At 47.4% G+C, this 20,335-nt stretch overlaps 1 protein-coding gene across 2 annotated transcripts in view; it reads right to left on the bottom strand.

Moving 5' to 3' along the window:
* The window catches only part of CERS3 (ceramide synthase 3), a 49,772-nt gene that overhangs the window by 24,559 nt on the left and 4,878 nt on the right, over positions 1-20,335 (bottom strand). For both annotated transcript variants that reach the window (XM_053271773.1, XM_053271772.1), the window contains exons 2-9: positions 9,404-9,586; positions 8,988-9,105; positions 7,791-7,909; positions 6,538-6,595; positions 4,688-4,738; positions 3,726-3,818; positions 2,738-2,866; positions 487-593 (exon numbers count right to left, since the gene is read on the bottom strand). In XM_053271773.1, the coding sequence (XP_053127748.1) occupies positions 487-593; positions 2,738-2,866; positions 3,726-3,818; positions 4,688-4,738; positions 6,538-6,595; positions 7,791-7,909; positions 8,988-9,105; positions 9,404-9,585 (857 nt within the window). In that variant the 5' untranslated portion in view covers position 9,586. The remainder of the gene's footprint in view (positions 1-486; positions 594-2,737; positions 2,867-3,725; positions 3,819-4,687; positions 4,739-6,537; positions 6,596-7,790; positions 7,910-8,987; positions 9,106-9,403; positions 9,587-20,335) is intronic.

A 20,335-nucleotide genomic window follows, 5' to 3' on the forward strand; every position in this document is an offset into this window, starting at 1 on the left:
CTATTATTTCTCTGTGTAAACTGCCCTGAACCATTTTTGGAAGGGCAGTATAGATACTGAATAAATAATAATAATAGTAGAAATGGATGGACTTTTGCTTGGTCTCTTCTCCTGTATGGATGTGAAACCTGGACTATCAAGAAAGAAGCACACAAGAAACTGGAAGCCTTTGAGATGTGGTGTCTCAGAAGAATGCTCAAGATTAAATGGACCAGTAGAATAACAAATGAAGAAGTACTAACCCTGGTGTCTGTCTTATGTTTCTTTTTAGACTGTGAGCCCTTTGGGGACAGTGATCCATCTTATTTATTTATTATTTCTCTGTGTAAACGGCCCTGAGCGATTTTTGGAAGGGCAGTATAGAAATCAAATGAATGAATGAATGAATGAATGAATGAATGATTGTTACTAGAACAGTAAACACCAAAATGCACTTGAGCGTATCAAGGTGATCCGGTCAGCTGGCTGGTGCCCAATGCAACTCACCAAAAGGGGAAGAGGATGAGCCGTGTGATGACAAATATGATGGAGAAGATTATGAAGAGGGTGCTGCAGGTATTCTCCCAGTGAGCATAGTTGAACATCTTTGCTGCCTAAAATCCCAAACAAGTGGATTAAGTCAGGGATTCTCAACCTTGGGTCCCCAGGTCTTGCTGGACTACAACTCCCATCCTCCCCAGTCACAATGGCCAAAACTATCACGCACAGACCATAAGATTAAGTTGATATAGCACTGCAGATTTTCCCATTGGGGAAGGACCATAGTTAAGTGGTAGAGCATCTGTCTTGCATGAAGAAGATCCCAGGTTCAGTTCCTGGCACCTCCAGGTATTTTATTTTATTTTATTTTATTTTACATTTTATATCCCGCTCTTCCTCCAAGGAGCCCAGAGCGGTGTACTACATACTTAGGTTTCTCCTCACAACAACAACCCTGTGAAGTAGGTCAGGCTGAGAGAGAAGTGACTGGCCCAGAGTCACCCAGCTAGTTTCATGGCTGAATGGTGATTTGAACTGGGGTCTCCCCGGTCCTAGTCTGGCACTCTAGCCACTACACCACGCTGGCTCTCCCTTTGCTAGTCCTAGGTAGGGCTAGCAAAGACTCCTGCCTGAAACCTTGGAGGGCTGCTGCCGGTCAGTGTCCTGAGCTAGATGGACCAAGGGTCTGACTCAGTATGAGGCAGCTTCCTATGTACATCCTCATGAAAAAGGACCACTGTGCTCAGATACCACTGTGTGAGGCCTTTGTGAGGGTTCTGCTGAATGGAACCCACATGTAAAGAGCATCTCCTGTTCTCTGAACGATTTTTTTTTAAAGCCAGCCAGGGGCAACTCTAGAACAACTAGCTCAGGGGGAGTGAATGGGTGGCAAAGAAACATTATTATAGGAGCAAGAGTTTTGCTGTAAGATACTTCTAGAGATAAGGTAATAAACGTTGCTAATCTATATATTTATTTCTCCTAGGCGTACCCATCGCTAGTCCCATGCGTGGCAGCTCTCACGAGAGTTCACGAGCAGCTGCCCATTAGCAACGGGACGGGGAGAAAATAAGGATGCAGCCGCTGGTGGGCCGGCTGCCGGGAGCAGGTGGGAGGAGCTGGCGACGGGCCGGCTTTCTGGCCGGCCTACCAGCCAGAAACCATGTGTGGGCAAAGAAGCGGGCTGCTCCTGCCAGTGGGTGGCCGGTCGGCTGGAGGGAGCAGACAGTGGTGGGAGCAGGTGGGCGCGGGCTGGCCCGGCCGCCGGGAGCAGGTGGCAGTGGCGGGTCGGCCCAAACCCCAGGAAGCCACCAGATGGGGGTGGGTGGATGGCGGGTTGGCGTTCCAGTCCACCCGCCAGCCAGAAACCACACGGGCAGGTGGGGTGGGGGGGAGAAGCGGGCCAGCGGAGGCACAGATGTTCTGCGCCCGGCCCAGCTAGTTTAACTTAATAATAAAGCTTGCTTGACAGTCCCAGGTAAAGTGTGCCGTCAAGTCGATTTTGATTCCAGGAGCCCACAGAGCGCTGTGGTTGTCTTTGGTAGAATACAGGAGGGGTTGACCATTGCCATCTCCCATGCAGTATGAGATGATGCCTTTCAGTATCTCCCTATATCACTGCTGCCCGATATAGTAGCAGTGGGGATTTGAACCGGCAACCTTCTGCCTGTTAGTCAAGCATTTCCCCACTGCACCACTTAAGGTCCCAGAATTATCCTGAAAATGGGCCGGGTTCCTCTTAGAAGATATTGCCAATTTGCTTTCCAGGTTAGCTTCCTCATCCTGTCCAAGCCCAGGCAGCAGGAAAGATCAGAGTGGAGAGAGAGATCGGTACCAGGGCAACTGAACTCTGCAGGGGAGATGGCCCTGCATCCCCCTGCACCCATGGTCTCACCCAGCTGAGTTCCCGGCCAGGAAGGAAGCGAAGGGGTTGGCTTGACTCCTGGGGGGCTGGAGGAATCTCCTCCCTATCTGGCTGCACTGGCTTCTGCTGCTTGTTCTGGGGTAGAGGAGTGAGCGAATGAGACGTTGTTCAAAGAATTAATTCAGGCTGTAGGACCACAATATACTATGCAGGTATCCTCTGGCTCTTTGTTGTAAAGTTCCAGTCTGGGGGACGGGGGAAGTATTTTGCGAGGAGCGACCCCTTGCTAACCCTTGGAGTCATCCCTGATCCGAACACTAGTGTTTGCACCTGGGACCTTCTGCATCGCCCAATGAGCACCACACATGCCTTCAGCACCCAGCAGCCTTTTACCTCCAGCCAGATGTCGGCGGTGTCATGGACAATCATCACCAGCGTTCCCACGCGGACATAGTTGGCACTCCAGGAGCAGAACATCAAGCCGAGGGCTGCAAAGTGATGGACAACGTGGGCCTTAAAGTCCTGAGGAGGAGAAAGAAAAGTTCCTGCTTGAAACAAGTGGGATAAAAAGAGGGAAACCAGGAGGCAGTGGGGAGAAGCATTGAAACAGATGTGCCACAAACAGCTGTGTGAGTGGAAAGGATGCTGCCCTCTGCTGGTCCATCTGCTGCAAAGCCATATAAAAACGGAGTTGCCATCAGTACCAGCGTCCACCAGGACCACCCACGACCACGGTATGCTCCAGCATCACGCCATTCTGTAGCCTAGGCACATGATCATTGCTTCGGTTGATAAAAGAGAGCACTGGAATAGCAGAGAAGCTCAGTGCTCAGGTCATTCACACAATCAAAGACGGTGTCCTGCCCGCGTTTGACAGCTGTGTGTGCCCTCGGTTTTGGGTTGTGTGGAAACAAGGTAGGAGGAAAACCTGGATGTTTTCCAGATGACAAGATCTGCAACACACACACACACACACACACACACACACACACACACACACACACACACATTTATATTTGCATGACCGCAAAAAAATGACAGGGAATTCATGACAGGGAATTCAGGGGCGGTGGTTGAGGGGGAGATACCAGTGACTGAAGCCAGCCAGTCGAGGTTTGCTGCAGTTGGGTGGCTAATCTGGAAAGCGCCCTGGAGCCGGGACTTCCTGCAGGCATCTAAGCAGATGCACGCTTTCTGCACGCTACCACTGGGCTAAGCCTCCATCCTCTAGTTCAAATAGCGAAAGTGGAAGAAACAGACTGGAGGGGATTGAGACCATGGTGGGAAGGCTCGAAGGGCTTCAGCCTCCCTCCCCGCTCCAAATCCAAGTGACACCCCCCCCCCAGCAAACTCACGGGACATGATTATTGCTGAGACTCACCTTCCTCTTGGTGTCAATCCCAATGGTCAGTATCAGCGACCAGTAGAAACTCATCTCGGCCACATAGTACCAGTACTGAGATGGCTGCAATGGCTGCAGGGAGAAAGGAATCCATGACTACTTAGGCCACGAGAGCATACGGTGCATGAGGCAGGGGTGGGTGGGGGTGGAGACAGGAACATAAGGAGCTGCTTTATACCGAGTCAGACTGTCGGTCCATCCAGATCAGGGCTGTCGACACTGACTGGCAGCAGCTCTCCAGAGTTCCAGCTAGGAGTCTCTCCCAGCCCTGCCTGGAGATGCTGCCAGGGATTGCACCTGGGACCTCCGGCCTGCAAAGCAGATGCTCTTCCACTAAGCGATGGACCCATCCCCTAAGGGGAATATCTTACAGCAGCCATTGCACTCATAAGTCAAAGGCATGCTAAGGGTGCTCTGTGAATGAGCTACAGTGCCATCCTCAAAGCATAGTATTACTTAGGAAGCTGCCGTTCGGAGTCAGGCCCTTGGCCTATCTGGCTCAGTACAGTCTACTCTGACTGGCAGTGTCTTTTCAGGACCCTTTTCAAGAAAGGGTCTATCCCAGCCAGAGGTGCAATAACACCCGGCCCTTGGGGACCTGGTCCAGTCCTCCACGGTCCGGGAGCCTCCGGCAGCTGAGCCACCCTGCGCCCTTCCTGCCAAAGCTCTGCTTTTTTAAAAAAAGCCTTACTGCGAGGCGCGTCTGCGCAGTTGTGATCATCACAAGCCCGTGACGTCACAGGCTTGCAACCATCTCTAAGGAGAAACACACACACACCCCGAATTCATCGATGAGGAGCGGGGTCGGAGGAGGAGCTGCTCCCACAGTCTCCCCACCAACCCACCCCATGGCGGGGGAGGCCCCGCTACTGTCCCAATTCCAAGCCCCCGAGCAGCCCCCACCCCAGACCTTGAGCTAGCCAAGAGAAACCAGCACTCACGTGAAAGGGATAGTTGTTCCACACCTCCCAAATGTCCGAGAACCAGGGTTTCTGGGGGGAATACAGAACCAGACAGAGACAGACCATCATTTTCCAGACTCCAGAGCTAATGCAGCACGGTGGCAAAGGGACTGAGCTGTGAACCCGCCAGCAGCAAACAGCCCCCCAAGTCAAATTGCAGCAGCTAGACTGCTGGCCGCCATGGCGAAAGCGTCTTTTAAAAAAAAAACTGAATGTTTTTAAGTTTAAATAAAGACATCTATTGACCGTTTCTGAAGTACAGATAAAGACATCTATATACATTTACAACACATTTCCCAAGGTTTTCCCCCCATACATAGTGGTTTTTTTAAAAAAACAACAACATCATAATAAGTACTTGAAAGCAAATCATCAGCCATCCGCCCTCCCCTCCCTCCCCACCCTGGAAGTGAAGTTTTTCACACGGGGCTTTGAAAGCCCTTTAACTCGCATCCCCTCCGGAATGGAGGGGGTATGTTCACAAATGGGCCAGATTTACCCCGAAGTCCCTGTGAGTTAGGGTTTGTCATTGCACGTTAGACGTAGGGTTGCCATATTCTGGCTTTCCAAATCCGGGAGCTTAATTTGCATATTATATAAATTGGCTTGAAAATAATTTTTGAGCAGAAGAGTGACTGCACGTTTTGCTCCATAACTCCACTTTTACAAGGGCTAGAGCTTAGCTCCCCCCCACCCACTTTTTTTAAAAATGAAAGCTGAAATCTGGGCAAATCCAGGTGGGCTAAGCAATCTGGATGAGAGGGTGAGACCCAGAATTCTGGGGGACATGACAACTCTAAGTGTAGCCCAGTTTATATCCGGGGTAAACAAATCCACTATTTGTGGCAGTTTTTTGGGACAACTTCAAGTTCGCATTAAAGCCTCCCAGTAAATTCGCGGTAAAGCCTGCTGCAAGTAAAAGTCCCAGGAAAGGAGAAAGGAAAGAGGAAAAGAAAGGATCTCCCCAATTCAATGCTTCCCTGGCTTCCTCTGTAGCTCCAGACCAGTGTTGCCTCTAGCAGGGATTCCAAGATGTTGTTGACTTTGATTGATTGATTGATTGATTAAGTGCTGTCAAGTTGGTGTCGACTCTTAGTGACCACATAGATAGATTCTCTCCAGGACTATAACTCCCATAATCCCCAAGCAAAAGCCATTGCAGCTGGGGATTCTGGGAGTTGTAGTCAATAGCAGCTAGGAATCCCTGTGATAGGGAACACTGCTCCAGACTCCATTCCAAGTGCTGGTGTTAACCTACAAAGCCCTTTACAAGTGTATCTCTGCCTCCTGTTTGAAACCTTGAGGCCATCTGGTGAGGCATTCCTTGGGGAAGGGGCCTTCCACGGGAGATGTTCCTATGTTCCTAACCAGCAAGCTATACATGTGGAACTGCCTGAAGTCAGATCCTTATTGTGGTAAAGCATTTGTACACTTTTAAAGAGGTATATGAACATTCAGTATTAATAAAGGCAAGCAGTTATTGACTCTTGGGCGGAAGAGTTCTACTGATCTTAGAGCAGAAGTGGTGACAATAATTTGCTATGAATTTTAGCTGCTACGTAACACATCTCTCATTCATTGTTAGGGTTTTCCAGGCCTGGTTCTCTTCATAATCCAAAAGCCACATAAGTCCCCACTCACAATGATGACTCTTTTTGGCACCCTAACAGCAATAGTGCTGCTCAACAAGCTGTTGATAAATTTGGAGATTACATTTCATTTTGGCCTTAACTTTAAAAGACATTGCAAGCCTCAGCAAAAGTCTTGACAGTGTGCAGGATTAGATGTTAGTCATGCTAAAGCTGCCATCCACCTGCGATTTAGCTTACATCGTAGAGAAATATGAATCCAGCAACTGTTGATGAGAAGTAGAATACAAATCGCCAACTGCAAAAATAAAACGATGTAAGAACAATCTGTTAACTTGAATAACACACTCACAAGAACATAAGAACAGCCCTGCTGGATCAGGCTCAAGGCTTAGCGATTCCAGCATCCCGTTTGCCACAATGGCCCACTTGAGGCCCCTGGGGAGCCCACAGGCAAGAGGTGTGGGCATGCCCTCTCTCCTGCTGTTGCTCCCCTACAACTGGTATTCAGAGGCATCTTACCTCTGAGGCTGGAGGTGGCCCATATACACTAGACTAGCAGTCATTGATAGACCTGTCCTCCCTGAATTTGTCTAAGCCCCTTTTAAAGCCATCAAAGCCAGTGGCCATCACCACATCTTGTGGCAGAGAATTCCACAAGTTGATTATGCACTGTGTGAAAAAGTACTTTATTTTGTTGGTCCTAAATTGCTTGGCAATCAATTTCATGGGATGACCCCTGGTTCTAGTGTTATGTGAGAGGGAGAAGAATTTCTCTCTATCCACTCTCTCTACTCCATGGATGATTTTATGCACCTTTATCATGTCTCCTTGTCTCATAAGGAAGGTGCTCCAGGCCCTTGATCATCTTGGTCGCCCTCTTCTGCACCTTCTCCAGTTCTACAATGTCCTTCTTAAGATACGGTGACCCCCAGATATGGTTCAGATGTAAAGCTATAGAGGTTCCTAACTATGGTTAGGATATTGGGAATGCCCCATTAATATGTACAGTCCTTCCTCCTCCCTCCTTTAATACGTGAACTTCCCCTCTTTTTCACCTTTAAAGTTTAACCATGGTCGGCATTACCCTGCATTCTTGCTAACGATGATTAGCTCAAAACATTTTTCTCATTTCCCTGCTAACATTTCTCATTTCCCTGCTAACTGGGCAGAGGCACCTTTTACTGTAGTGATTCTCTTTATTTAGCAGGGGGAGAGTAACTGGCCCTCTCCACCCCCAGCACAGTACCCCTCCAGTGACTGTTGCTGGTGTGTGTCTTATGTTTCTTTTTAGAATGTGAGCCCTTTGCGGACAGGGAGCCATCTTATTTGTTTGTTATTTCTCTTTGTAAACCGCCCTGAGCCATTTTTGGAAGGGCGGTATAGAAATCGAATTATTATTATTATTATTATTATTATTATTATTATTATTATTATTATTTCTAACCATGGTTGCAAGCTAACCATGATTTTTAAAAGAAGGGCCTTCTTACCATGCCTCTTGGAATTTCTTTTGCACCGTCGGGATTTCTAGATTTCGTCGCCGCTTAAACCATTTTTCCACCATGTGCACAGACCAATTACACTTTTTGGACAATTTCCGTATCTCTGACTGTTGGTGGGGTGGGGAGGGGGGACAGGGGAAAGAAGTTAGTGGCACAGAAGTTAGAAGTGGAGCAAAAAAGGCAAAGATTACGTATCCTGTGGCATAACAGACCTAGCCCTGGTTTTTATCTGGAAGAAGAGTCTGTTGGGGTCAGTGGGCTAACTGGTGGGCTGGCTACTGAGTCACAGTCTTGTGTGATCTGGGAAGCAGGAGTGACCATACTCTCTCGCTGGAAGAAACAGTTAGGAAGGAGAAGTTAAGCCCACGGGAGACGGGCAGAATGAAAAGAGGCATGTCCGTCACAGAGGCAAGTGGGTGCTCTTTAGACCCGGGGGTCCCAGCCTTGGGTCTCCAGACATTGCCAGCCTACAACTCCCATCCTCTTTCTATGCAGAAAAACAGGGCCGGGCCACCCACTAGGCAGACCTAGGCAGTTTTCCTAGGGCATTGATTCTTGGAGGGCACATAAAGAGTGTCAGAATGTAGCCCTGCCAATTATTCTTTCTCTCGCTCTTGTATTGCACCCCTGAAATACTACCAAGCAGGGGAGTAAGAATGTAAGATGCAATGCTGCACCCTGCTCCCCAAAAGGCCTGTACATTCTGCACCCCCAAAATACACAGCAGCCTTTTCTCCTTGCATCTCAGCCCCCAATAAACAGCCAGCCTCTTAAGCTGCACTCCCTCCCTTGAAGATGAATTGCCTGCCTCAGCATTCATTTCCACACAGAAATGGTCTCAGACTGGATTTCCAAATTAACAGCATCTTTTAATCTCTGGAGTATTTGAGTTTTGCCTCCCCCCCCTCGAGAAGAGACTGGCAACTTTTTCCCACTGTATCCTTCGCGGGCTAGTCATTTGCTAGTCATCGGCACATGCTGATAATTCAACCTCACTAGTAAGCCCACATTGCTTAGCGAAAGTGCTCCCACACCCTGCTAAAATCAGACTTGTAGGGCACCAATAACCCCCAAGTCAGCCCTGCAGAGAAAGAGGGTGTGCACACAAGCATGCATTATTACTGTGAGATTGGGGATTGCCCCAAAGAACTATCTTTTGTTTTTTTTTATTTAAAAAATCCTTACCGGTGAGGGTTTTCTTGTGTCCTCTTTGAAAAATGTTTCCAGGGTGGGATTGGTCTGGGGTTTGACACGTTTTGCATTTTTAATACCCAAAACACTTGCGAAAGGGGCAGCAATACATCTGGAAAGACAAAAAGGGTGAGCGTTTCTTTCCCTCGCCCTGCCTCCGCTTAAAACATGCAAACGGTTCTAATAGACTTGGTGGAAGGGACATCTGCCATCAGCACGATGGACCAGTTTCTCCTCCTTCTGCACTACTGTCTGCATATCCTACACTTTTGTGTTGGAGGCTACAAAAAATCTATCAGGTTTGAACAGGGATTCCCAACCTGTGGTTTTCCATGTCAAAATAATATTTCCATCTGTATACTTTAAGTTGAGGACAGGAAGTAAGCTAAAATAAAATCTCAGTGCCTCACCTTTCAACAAAGAATCTGATAATCAACATCCCAAAGGCGTACGGAATTGTGACGTATAACTGTTGTGGTTTGGGGTAAACATATCCATTGCGGTCTTCAAAGTTTGACCATGAACAGTTTTCAGGAAGCCAGATGTTCTCCCACCAAAACCATCCGTTCAGTGTTCTTAGTATATTTGCCATTCTGGTTGGGTAAGGAGAGAAGATAAATTAGCCCTACAAAAACAAACAACAACAAACCCATGCATATCAAGCCTGCCTGCCATTTTGTAGTAGTTATTTAACACAGTGGTTCCCAACTTTGGGTCACCAGGGCGTTTTCCAGGCTAGCTGCTCAACAGCAGCAAAATGCTTCCATTCAGGCAAATTGCATTTGAAACGTAAACAACAGTAGGAGCAGTTTCGCGGAAACTAACAACCCGAAAAAACAGCAACCGTTTTACGCCAGATACATGAGGTCATAGCACTATATCGCAGAGATTAAATTTGAAACAAAGCATCGGAAATGTGAATGGCACCCTGCTGTCAGCGGAGGGACTGAGGTGTCACAACACAGGAAGTGCGGAAGCACACTTCCGAGATCCACTGTGACCCCGTTGCAGGGTGTAATCTGGAAAGCGCCCAGATGTTGTGAGCCTACAACTCCCATCATAATGCAGCGGTTGAGGATGATGGCAACTGTTGACCAACAATATTTGGAGATCCAAGGTTGAGAACCTCTGACTTGACGTCTTTCTTGAAAAGATGTATATCCTGCCTTTTAGGCTGTTATTTTTTTAAAACACCTCACTGGCTGGCTTAGAACATGAATTATTTAAGAAAGAGCCTTCTTCATGAACCCCACCATCTATTAAGATCATATGGGGAGGTCCAGTTGTGGTTACCACTGGCTCGTTTGGTAGCAACCCAAAACCAAGCCTTCTCTTGGGTTGCCCCTGGGCTCCCAAATGACATCAGAACCTCCGCATCTCTGGCTGGTTTTTTAGTGATTTCTGAGAGGACACCTGTTTTATTAGGCTTTTACTTTGTAATGTATCAAAGTTTTATCAGTGGTTTAAAAAAGTTTTTAAATATGATTTTAGGTTTTAATTATTTTGGGGTTTTAATTGTAAGCCACCCAGAGATTTTATATGGGGTGGTAAATAGGAAGAAAGGAAGGAAAAGGAAAAGGAACAGGAACAGAAAAAAAAGATAAAATACAATAAATTCAGTTGCCGCTAAGATGACCAGACTAGAAAGATCTGTAATGAAAGAGTAAAGATTAGTTCCCTGCTAAATGAGAAAGAGGCACCTTATCAAAGTGATGATTCTCTTTATTTAGCAGGGGGAGAGCAACTCATAATATCTAACCCCAACCCCAGCACAGTATCCCTCCAATGGCTGTTGCTGGTGTCTATCTTACGTTTCTTTTTCAGCTTGTCCTTTGGGGACAGGGAGCCATTTTATTTATTTATTTGTCCATCCATCCATTCATATCTATGTAAACCGCTTTGGGAACTTTTGTTGAAAAGCAGTATATAAATATTTGTCATATTCATCATATGAAAGGCCTGGCAGGAAAAAAATTGCATCTAACGTGAATGCGCATGTTTAAGAGCAGCGAATGGGGGAGTCAGGTAGACTGCCCTGGGAAGTGAGTTTCAGAGCTGCAGTGTTGCCACAGAGCAAACACCCTTGTCCCTGGCTTCCCTCGATCAGAAATATATCATGGCCAGAGAACAGGACTTGCAAGACCACTTTTAAAGCCTGGGCATGGAGGAGCATCTAACCCTGAGAGCCCCCCTCTGCAGTCCGAAGCGCACAGTCAATTCACAGGAACATAAGAAGCTGCCTCATACTGAGTCAGAGTATCGGTCCCGTCTCAATCAGTATTGTCTAGACTGACTCTCCACCGTTTCGCACTCAAGGATCTTTCCCAGTTCTACCTGAAGCTGTCCGGTATTGAACCTGGGACCTTCTGCATGCATCCTTCTGCATGCTGCTTTCCCACAGAGCGACAACCCCATCCTCAGTAACTATAAGAACTGAACTTTGCATAGGAAGCTGCTTTACACTGTGTCAGACCCTTGGTCCATCTAGTTCAGTATTGTCTACACTGACTGGCAGCGGCTTCTTCGGTTTTTCAGGTAAGAGTCTTTCCCAGCCTTACCTGGAGGGGTTATAGATTGTAGCTGTGACCTTCTGTTGGCAAGCAGATGCTCTGCTACTGTGCTACAACCCAGGTTGCTTTTCACGGTTAAAAAATAATAATACAGGGTTCACTATATTTTCAACCATGGTTTGGAAAATAGTTGGAAGGAAGGGGGATTTGGGGTCAAAAAACAACAAGCAAAGAGTTAAGCAGCTCCTTATTTCCCCAACATACAGTTCACATTTGCCCCTGATCACAGCCTCCAATGATGCTATCAGAAAGGAAGTTGTCAGGATGTTATAGGGTTTTCAGGGCTATTCATAAATGAACTTGCTCCAATCTACATCTTTGCTTTGGCTTTCATTTCTTGGCATGATGCTGGAGTTGTGATGAAACCCTAGGAATTGCTCTCTGTGTGTGTGTGTGTGTGTGTGTGTGTGTGTGTGTGTGTGTACACACACACACACACACACACACACGTCACCTTAAGTGGTACAGCAGGGAAATGCTTGACTAACAAGCAGAAGGTTGCTGGTTTGAATCTCCGCTGGTACTATATCAGGCACCAGCAATATAGGAAGATGCTGAAAGGAAGAGGCAATAGTAAAACCCCTCCTACCAAAGAAAACCACAGGGATCTGTGAGCGCCAGGAGTCAAAATCGACTTGACGGCACACTTTAATTTACACACACACACACACGCACACACAAATAAGTTACTCCGATGTTTAAAAAACACAGCTGCCTGGTATTACATCATATAATGACTCTACTGAACTCTCAGCAGATTTCAAAAACCCACAACTTCAACCATCACAGAGGTCTTCTGCATTTTTAGGTGAATACATGATGTGGGGGGGGAGAACAGTAAACATAAGGCACCATGCAAACAGAAAAGAACACAGACACATTTCCATAATTTACATGGATTGCCTGAATGTCTTGCTTGAGGTTTTTACTTTCTTTCTTTTTCTAATAGTACAGATTACCGCACTGCCCTGCCTACAGGCCTTGAAGTAGTAAGAATCTTGCAGACACTCCAGACCAGCACAGCAAGACAGACTCGTCTCTCTCGTCAGGCAAAAGGATGCCTTTCCAGTTATGTTGGAAAAAAGTCACACTCTCTACCTCAAAGTCTCTCCAGCAGGACCAGCCCATAAATCAACCAGTTTTTTAAATCACTAAACGGCACCTGCTGGCTGCAGCCCTATTTCAAAAGAGAAGTGGCCCCCAAATTAGGAACCGGTTGCAGTGAAAACTGATATGGATTTGCTCCCCAAAATTTGCTCGGCGTATGTTCACGTTGTGTCTTTCCCAGCGTAGTTCCGACAAATGTTCCACAGAAACGAACATGTTTGCCAAATGTTCAGCAAAAGGGTGCTATTGGCATGGCCTGCCCTTGCAGTAGGCGGACCGAGGTTGGCGGTTGCCTAAGGCACCAAACCTTGGGAGGCACCGAGCAGATAGGACTGCCACCCCCGTGCTGCCAGTGGTGGCTGGGGTGTGGGTGTGAGTGTGGGGAGGAGGAGGAGGAGGAAACAGATTAGGCCTTTAACATTTTTTAAAGATGTCCCGCCCCTGCTGCCTTGCCTCGCTCCACGTGGAGTCCACCCCTGTTGCCACTCAGTGGGTCAATGCACATGCACGGTGGCCGTTTGAGGGGCCATCTTGGTAAAAACCGTTCCGAACGGACCCCTCAAGTGGCTACTGTGCATGCACACAGGCCAGCTAAGTGGCAGGGCGTATGATGGGGTGGACTCCGTGGGGAGTTGGGCAGCAATGTGGGGCAGCAGTGGTGGGAGTTCCAGAGGTGCACTTTAGGTAATTTCGGAGCCTGGGCCTAAAGGCCTTTGGAGCCCACCCACCCCACCACTGGAGCCCCCCTGCTTCTGCAAGTTAAGCATCATCCCCCAAAACACCCACACACACACCATGACAAACAGTATTTTTAACATGTGAGGTATATTAATGCAAATATGCAGTAGCAGAAACATTTCAACACACAACTTAACATATTCCCATCCCACATCTTTCACTCCCCACTCCTCCCTCTGGCTCTAAAGCACCCAGCACAGGTCACAGTCACACTTGGCCGCCTGGCACAGTGCAGGCCAGCAACCACCACACCATCCGGGACAGACTAAAGAGGATTTGCAGGCCCCCAGGGGGTCTGGAGGGCCTGGGCTTCAGCCCCAAAGTCCAGGGGTAAGAGCACCACTGGGGAGTTCTTATGGATTTTTAGAGGTATAATAATCCGCAGGCAACATCCAGACTCACTAGTCATAACTAAGCACCACTGGAATCAATGAGACAACTTAGTCGTGACTCACTGAAGTCCCGTCCATTTCAACCGGACTTAGTCGTGACATAGTTTGGATGTTGCCCAGTGGTTTAAAAAAGTATTTATAGTATATACGTGGCACTGTGTAAAAGGTAAGAGGACAGTCCTCTGCCCTGAAGGGCTTACAATTTATGCTTCCACATAGGGGTGGTGGAAGAGGAAAGGGCAGCGGGAAGATGATGCAATTATTTCTTTTTCCTGGGTTCAGTTACAGAAGGGTGTGAGGAAGTAAGCAATTGTGCCAAAGGCATCGCTGAGAATCTGGGGAATTTGAGACAGGATTTGAGGGACGTGAGAGGGTTCATGGGAGCGTTCTGGCAGCCATTTCCAGCATGAGGGGAAGCAAGGGTGCAGTCATCTGAGGACATAATAAGCCCGATTATTTGGTTCAAGAGCAGTATATAAATATTCGTAGTAGTATGCTGTACGAGTGTACAGATGTCTGTACACGCGTACATGTGTTTGTGCGAACGACCATACCCGGGTTCATTGTAAAAGTGAACCTGGTACAGGCCCCTCAAATGCAGGGTACAGATAGGGAGTGCACTTCTTTACCTGCATTCAACATAACATGTGAATGACTGCACCTGTGTACAGATCTGCACTCGTGTACACTGTACACTCATTGTAAAAGTGTTGATGGGCCTATAGATTATGGCCCCACTCAGACTTTTGGCTTTTTTCCGTGACTGAAATCCAGGTAAGAGAACCGGGCATGCTCCCAACTGGAATTCCGGTTCGAACTCCAAGATCAAGGAAGGAGGAGGGGAGAGTGATCGTGTGGGAGGCCGCAGCTGTGTCGGACGGGCATGCTGTTAGATATGTCGAATTGTTAGTGAATCTGCAGTTAGGTTTAACTCTACTGTCAGCCAATCAATCATCTTCATTACGGTGCAGGACAAGCATAAGACAAAACAGTAGAGCACGATTCAAAATAATAAAAACCAATTATGGAACCATAAAACTATATTGCTTTAAAAATTACTACTCTAATAGTACAAAGCTATATCATAATACCATAAAGCTGCCATCCTTAGAAGAGAGGGTAGCTAAGAGATTATCAAACAGTTGTATAAAAAAAAATTATGAGCGTATAAGATGTTAAATATAAAAAATGCAAGAAGCGGTGGCTGAAACAGAGTATATAAAATAAGGCATCTAAATAGGGGATGAAATCGCGGTTTAAAATGATGCAGAACTGATGCGAGGGAATGGCCCGGCCGTCACGACCCGGCAGATCCTACGTGCTGCTATGTTTAACTCTACTGGAAGACGTTGAACCTGCCAAGCATCTGCGTCTGCTAGCTTTACTGAGTGTGTCTGCTGCTCATCGAAAGTGTTTGGTTGAGAGCTCTGTGTCTGCCTGGAATTATTCTGTGTGAATACTATGCAAGGTCCTACACACGCCCGAGCCAGATTCTCCCTCCAGTATTTTACGAGGGTGGACAAAAAGGTCATCCTATCCAGTTGCCCCACACACACACACTCACTGTTCCTCCTACCTTGATCTTGGACCATGCTACTGTTTGGTGAGGTGGGGCAGGCATTCGTGCCAATAAAAAAGCAATGTGGCAGGGTGCTGGACACCCCCACACCCCACTCGTCAGCCCTTCTCCTGACCCCACAGTGAGGTGTGGCCAGCCCTGCAGAGGAGAAGGTGCTTTAAAACAAAAGGAATTTTTACCAAGAGATCACCTTGCTAAAACTACCACCACGACTACTACAATAAATATTTATATACTGCTGCTTTTCAAGAAAAGTTCTCAGAGTTGTTTACATAGAAATTAATTAATGGTTGGTTGATTAAGATGGCTTAAGAGCTCACAGTCTAAAAAGAAACTCAGGGTAGTCACTGGAGGGATGCTGTGCTGGGGTTGGATAGGGCCAGTTGCTCTCCCCCTGCTAAACATAGGAAGCTGCCAGATACCGAGTCAGACCATTAGTCCATCTAACTCAGTATTGTCTACACAGACTGGCACAAGGTTGCAGGCAGGAGTCTCTCTCAGCCCTATCTGGAGAGGCCAGGGAGGAAACTTGGAACCTTCTGCATGCAAGCAGGCAGGTGCTCTTCCCAGAACAGCTCCTTCCCCTAAGCGGAATATCTTAAGAGTGCTTACATGTAGTCTCTCATTAAAATGCAAATCAGGGTGGACCCTGCTTAGCAAAGGGGACAATTCATGCTTGCTACCACGAGGCCCGCCTCTCCCAGCCGAAGTGTAGCAAAGTTGCGTTCAGTTGCCGTTTGGGAAATATAAGAGCGTCATCGCTTTTAAAAGGTGCTTCACTTCTTGCCCAATGGGCTGGAATGGGATCGATGAGTTTCCTTGCAGATCCAAGACATCCTGTGCTCTCTGCTGTGACTGACTCATGTGCGTGGGTGCCCTTACACACACCTCCCTTGCTAGCTGAAGTGACACTGGAGTAACTTGGCGTGGGACGGGTTGCCCAACATTCCAAAAGGCCGTTGTGGCACTGACTCAGTGCCCGAAGTGTATAGGCGGGCTGCTGATCTCAATAAAATGGTTTCTCCCTGATGTAAAATGCAGCTGCCTATATATTAGGGGTGGAGCCAGAGCTCAGTGGTGGAGCATCTCCAGCTTCCATGCAGAATTTCTCAGGTTCATTCCTTGGCAGCCTCTCCAGATAGGGCTGGGAGAGACTCCTGCCTGAAACCTCGGAGAGCCGCCTGCCAGTCTGTGTAGACAATACTGAGCTAGATGGACCCATGGTGCGACTCAGTATATGGCAGCTTCCTAGGTTCCTATGACAGCGAACCGTTTTCTCTTACCTTCTATGATGCAAGAACCAGTTTGAGAACTTTTTTTTTTTAATGAAAAGTGGTGCATAAATCCTTTTTAATAATACTAATAACAAAATATAATCCAATGCAAGCCTCAACAACCCAAGTTTTCCCAACCTTCTTTAAAGCGGCGAAAGGGGGCATGGTGACAATTATCCGCACGGGGAGAATTCCGCAAGGACGGAGCCACCGCAGAACCATGGCTTAAGCTCTTAATGACGGAAGAGAATGGCTGGGGCTGAGAGGGAGCAAGCCTCTGCCAAGGAGCCCTGTGACTTGCATCTTGGCTGCAGAATGCCGGCTGTGCCATTGAAATACTCGAAATTAGTGATGCTGAGGGGCTTTGGTGTGGACCTGTGAATGTTCCCTTGTGCCTGCTGGGGTGTGTGTGTGTGTGTGTGTGTGTACGTACACATATATAGCCCTTCCAAAAATGGCTCATATCAAACATAGGCACATTTTAAATAAATATACAAAATAGTTGACTCTCCATTCACTTGGCAGCTCTCCCAAGGCAGGGAGAGCAGAGAGCGCATGCACGCCTTTAACTTCAGCTAATGGCCAGGCTCCAAACTGGGGTTAGGTGTCGGGGCAGCGCCAGGATCCCCACGGATCCTGGCACTTGCACTGCACACAAGCAGCCTAAACCAGGCTGGACTGCCCTAGCCTGGGTTAGGCTGCTCGTGTGAACGGCCTTAATGTCTTTGAAGAACCCTTGTTAAGTATCCAAAGAAGTGCGTTTTAAATTGGTGACTCTCTTATATTTAGCAGGGGGAGAGCAACTGGCCCAGTTCAAACACAGCATCCTCCAGTGGCTGTTGCTGGTGTCTAGCAGGTTGCTTTTTAGACTGGCAGCCTCTTTGGGGCAGGGACCCATCTTCTCCTTGCTTGTGCCACGGAAAACATCGTGGGAACCTTTTTTGTGGAAAAGCAGCATGGACAGGTGCTAGAGAAATAATAAATGAGAAGCTCCCTCAGGCAAAGGTTAGCCTCGTTCAGGTGCCCCCCCTACTTACTGGGCCAAAGGTCACCTTTGCAAAATGGCAGCTCTCCCCATCTTTAGCAGGGGGAGAGCAACTGTGTCAAGAACGCCATCCCTCCAGTGGCTGTTGCTGGTGTCTCCCTTGAGTTTCTTTTTAGATTGGGAGCCTCTTTGGGGCAGGGACCCATCTTCTTCTTGTTTGTGCCACGAGAACCACTGTGGGAACTTCTCTGTGGGAAAAGCAGCGTGGACAGGTGCTCCATAAATAATAAATGAGCAGCCCCCTCCAGCAAAGGTCGGCCTCGTTAAGGTGCTCACTGGGCCAAGGGTCACTGTTTCAAAATGGCGGCTTGCCCCGTATTAAGCAGGGGGAGAGCAACCAGCCCTATCCAGCCTAGCAGAGTGCCCCTCCCAGTGGTTGTTCCTGGTGACTCCCTAGTGTTTATTTTTAAGAGGCACCTTTTAAAAGTGGAGATTCTCTTTATTTAGCGGGGGAAAGCAACTGGCCCTATCAATCTCCAGCACTGCATCCCTCCAGCAGCTGTTGCTGGTGTCGACCTTGTTTTCCCTTTTAAATTGTGCGCCTTTTTGGGACAGGGAAACTTCATATGAATTAAACATTCATGTTTCTATGTAAACTGCTTTAAGCACTTTTGTTGAAGAGTGCTATTTAAATATTCATAGTACTAATAGTAGTAGGAACATAGGAAGCTGCTATATAGTCAAGCCATTGGTCTATCTAGGTCAGGATTGTATTCACAGACTGGCAGCGGCTTCTCCAAGGTTGCAGGCAGGAATATCTCTCAGCCCAATCTTGGAGATGCTGCCAGGGAGGGAACTTGGAAGCTTCTGTTCTTCCCAAGGATATCTTGCAGTGCTCACACTTCTAGTCATATATTCATATGCAACCAGGGTGGACCCTGCTTAGCTAAGGGAACAAGCCATGCTTGCTACCCACCTTGATTAAGCCATGAATCACAAGGAACAGCCTTATACAGAGTCAGACTCTTGGACCATCTCATGATGGGCAGTGGCTTCTCCACGGCTTCAAGCAGCAGAAACCTCTCTCAACCCTACCAGGAGATGCTGCCAGGGATTCATCCTGGGGCCTTCTGCATGATAAGCAGATGCTCTTCCCCTGAGCTACGGCCCCCATCCCCTAAGGGGAACCTCTTACAGTGCTCACATGTAGTCAGCCACCCAAATTCAAACCAAGGCAGACCCTGCTTAGCAGAGGGGCCAATTCATGCTTTCCATTTCTCCTCCCCATCACCTGGGCACAATCGTCATGTGCGTAGCCCTAACGTCATGTATAGTTTGACCCTAAGTGGATGGATTCAGGAAGACTATTTTAAAATGCTTACTACGGTGTTCTCAAACTTGAGTCCCCAGATGTCGCTGGACCACAACTCCCTTCATTTTGGGTTCTATACACATGACAGAGAACCATCTTACTTTTTTTCATTTTTTAATGTAAACCGTTTTGTTGGAAAGATGCATATAAATATCCAGAGTGGTAGTAATGGTGCAGAGGAAAGGAGACTGCGGCAAAGTATATACGCCATTAAAGGCATAGACCTGCATCCTACATTATATCCAGAAAAAGCAGGGCTTTGGGAGTCTAGGATGTCCTAAGCCAGGGGTTCTCAAACTTGGGGTTATGGGAGTTGGTCCAACATCTGGGAACCCAAGGCTGAGAAACCCTGTCCTAAGCAAATGTACACCCTCTAGTCATTCTTGGGGTTGAGCTGGGATTTTGCACCTTTGCTTTCCTTCACTGGAAGATACGGCTAGCTTTGTACTCATAGATGGCCTGGAACATGTTGGCGGTGGGGAGAAGATAATGTTTTTAGTGTGGTTTTGGTGGAGCAGGGAGGAGGGAAGAGAAAAAGGATGGATTTCAAGACTCACAGCCCCATCCAGTGCATGTTTACTTTATATTTCAAATATAAAGAAATATAAAGACGAAGTCATCTGAGGGGGCTCTGCTCCAGGTGCCGACAATGAGAGAGGGTTGGGTGTCGTGCACTCGGGACAGGGCCTTCTCTGTTGCTGCCCCCAGACTCTGGAATGCCCTCCCGGTGGCTATTCACTTCTCAGTCTCCATCACAGTTTTTAGGAAGCATGTTAAATCTTGGCTTTTTATCCAGGCTTTTATAAGATTATCTGCTGCTGTTCTTTGTATTTTGCACTGTTTTTATGCTTGTTTTAAATTTTTAATCAGATTTGTTTTGTATTTTTAGCTTAATATTTTAATTGTGCCGTTTTTACAACCTTGTTTTTAAATTCTGTTGTAAGCCGCCTTGGGATTGTTTTCATGAAAGGCAGTATATAAACTTAACAACAAATAAATAAAATAATAATATAAGTCCTATTGCTTTCAAAATGGAAGAGAGTAGTATTCATGCAATAGCAAGCATGAACTGTCCCCTTCCTTATTCAGGGTCTGGCCTGCCCTGGTTTGCATTTGAATGAGTGACTCCATGTGAGTGCTGTCTGCTATAAGACAATCCTCTTAGGAGACAGGCCATAGCTCAGTAGTAGAGCATCTGATTGCATGCATTCAATCCCCGGCTTCTCCTGCCTGGAGCCTTGGATTGCTGCTGCCAGGCAGTGTAGACAACACTGAGCTTGTTACACCAATAGTCTGGCTCAGCATAAGGCACCTTCCTCCTATGT

This window comes from Hemicordylus capensis, chromosome 10 (assembly GCF_027244095.1).
Source record: "Hemicordylus capensis ecotype Gifberg chromosome 10, rHemCap1.1.pri, whole genome shotgun sequence".
Taxonomy (NCBI): Eukaryota; Metazoa; Chordata; class Lepidosauria; order Squamata; family Cordylidae; genus Hemicordylus; species Hemicordylus capensis.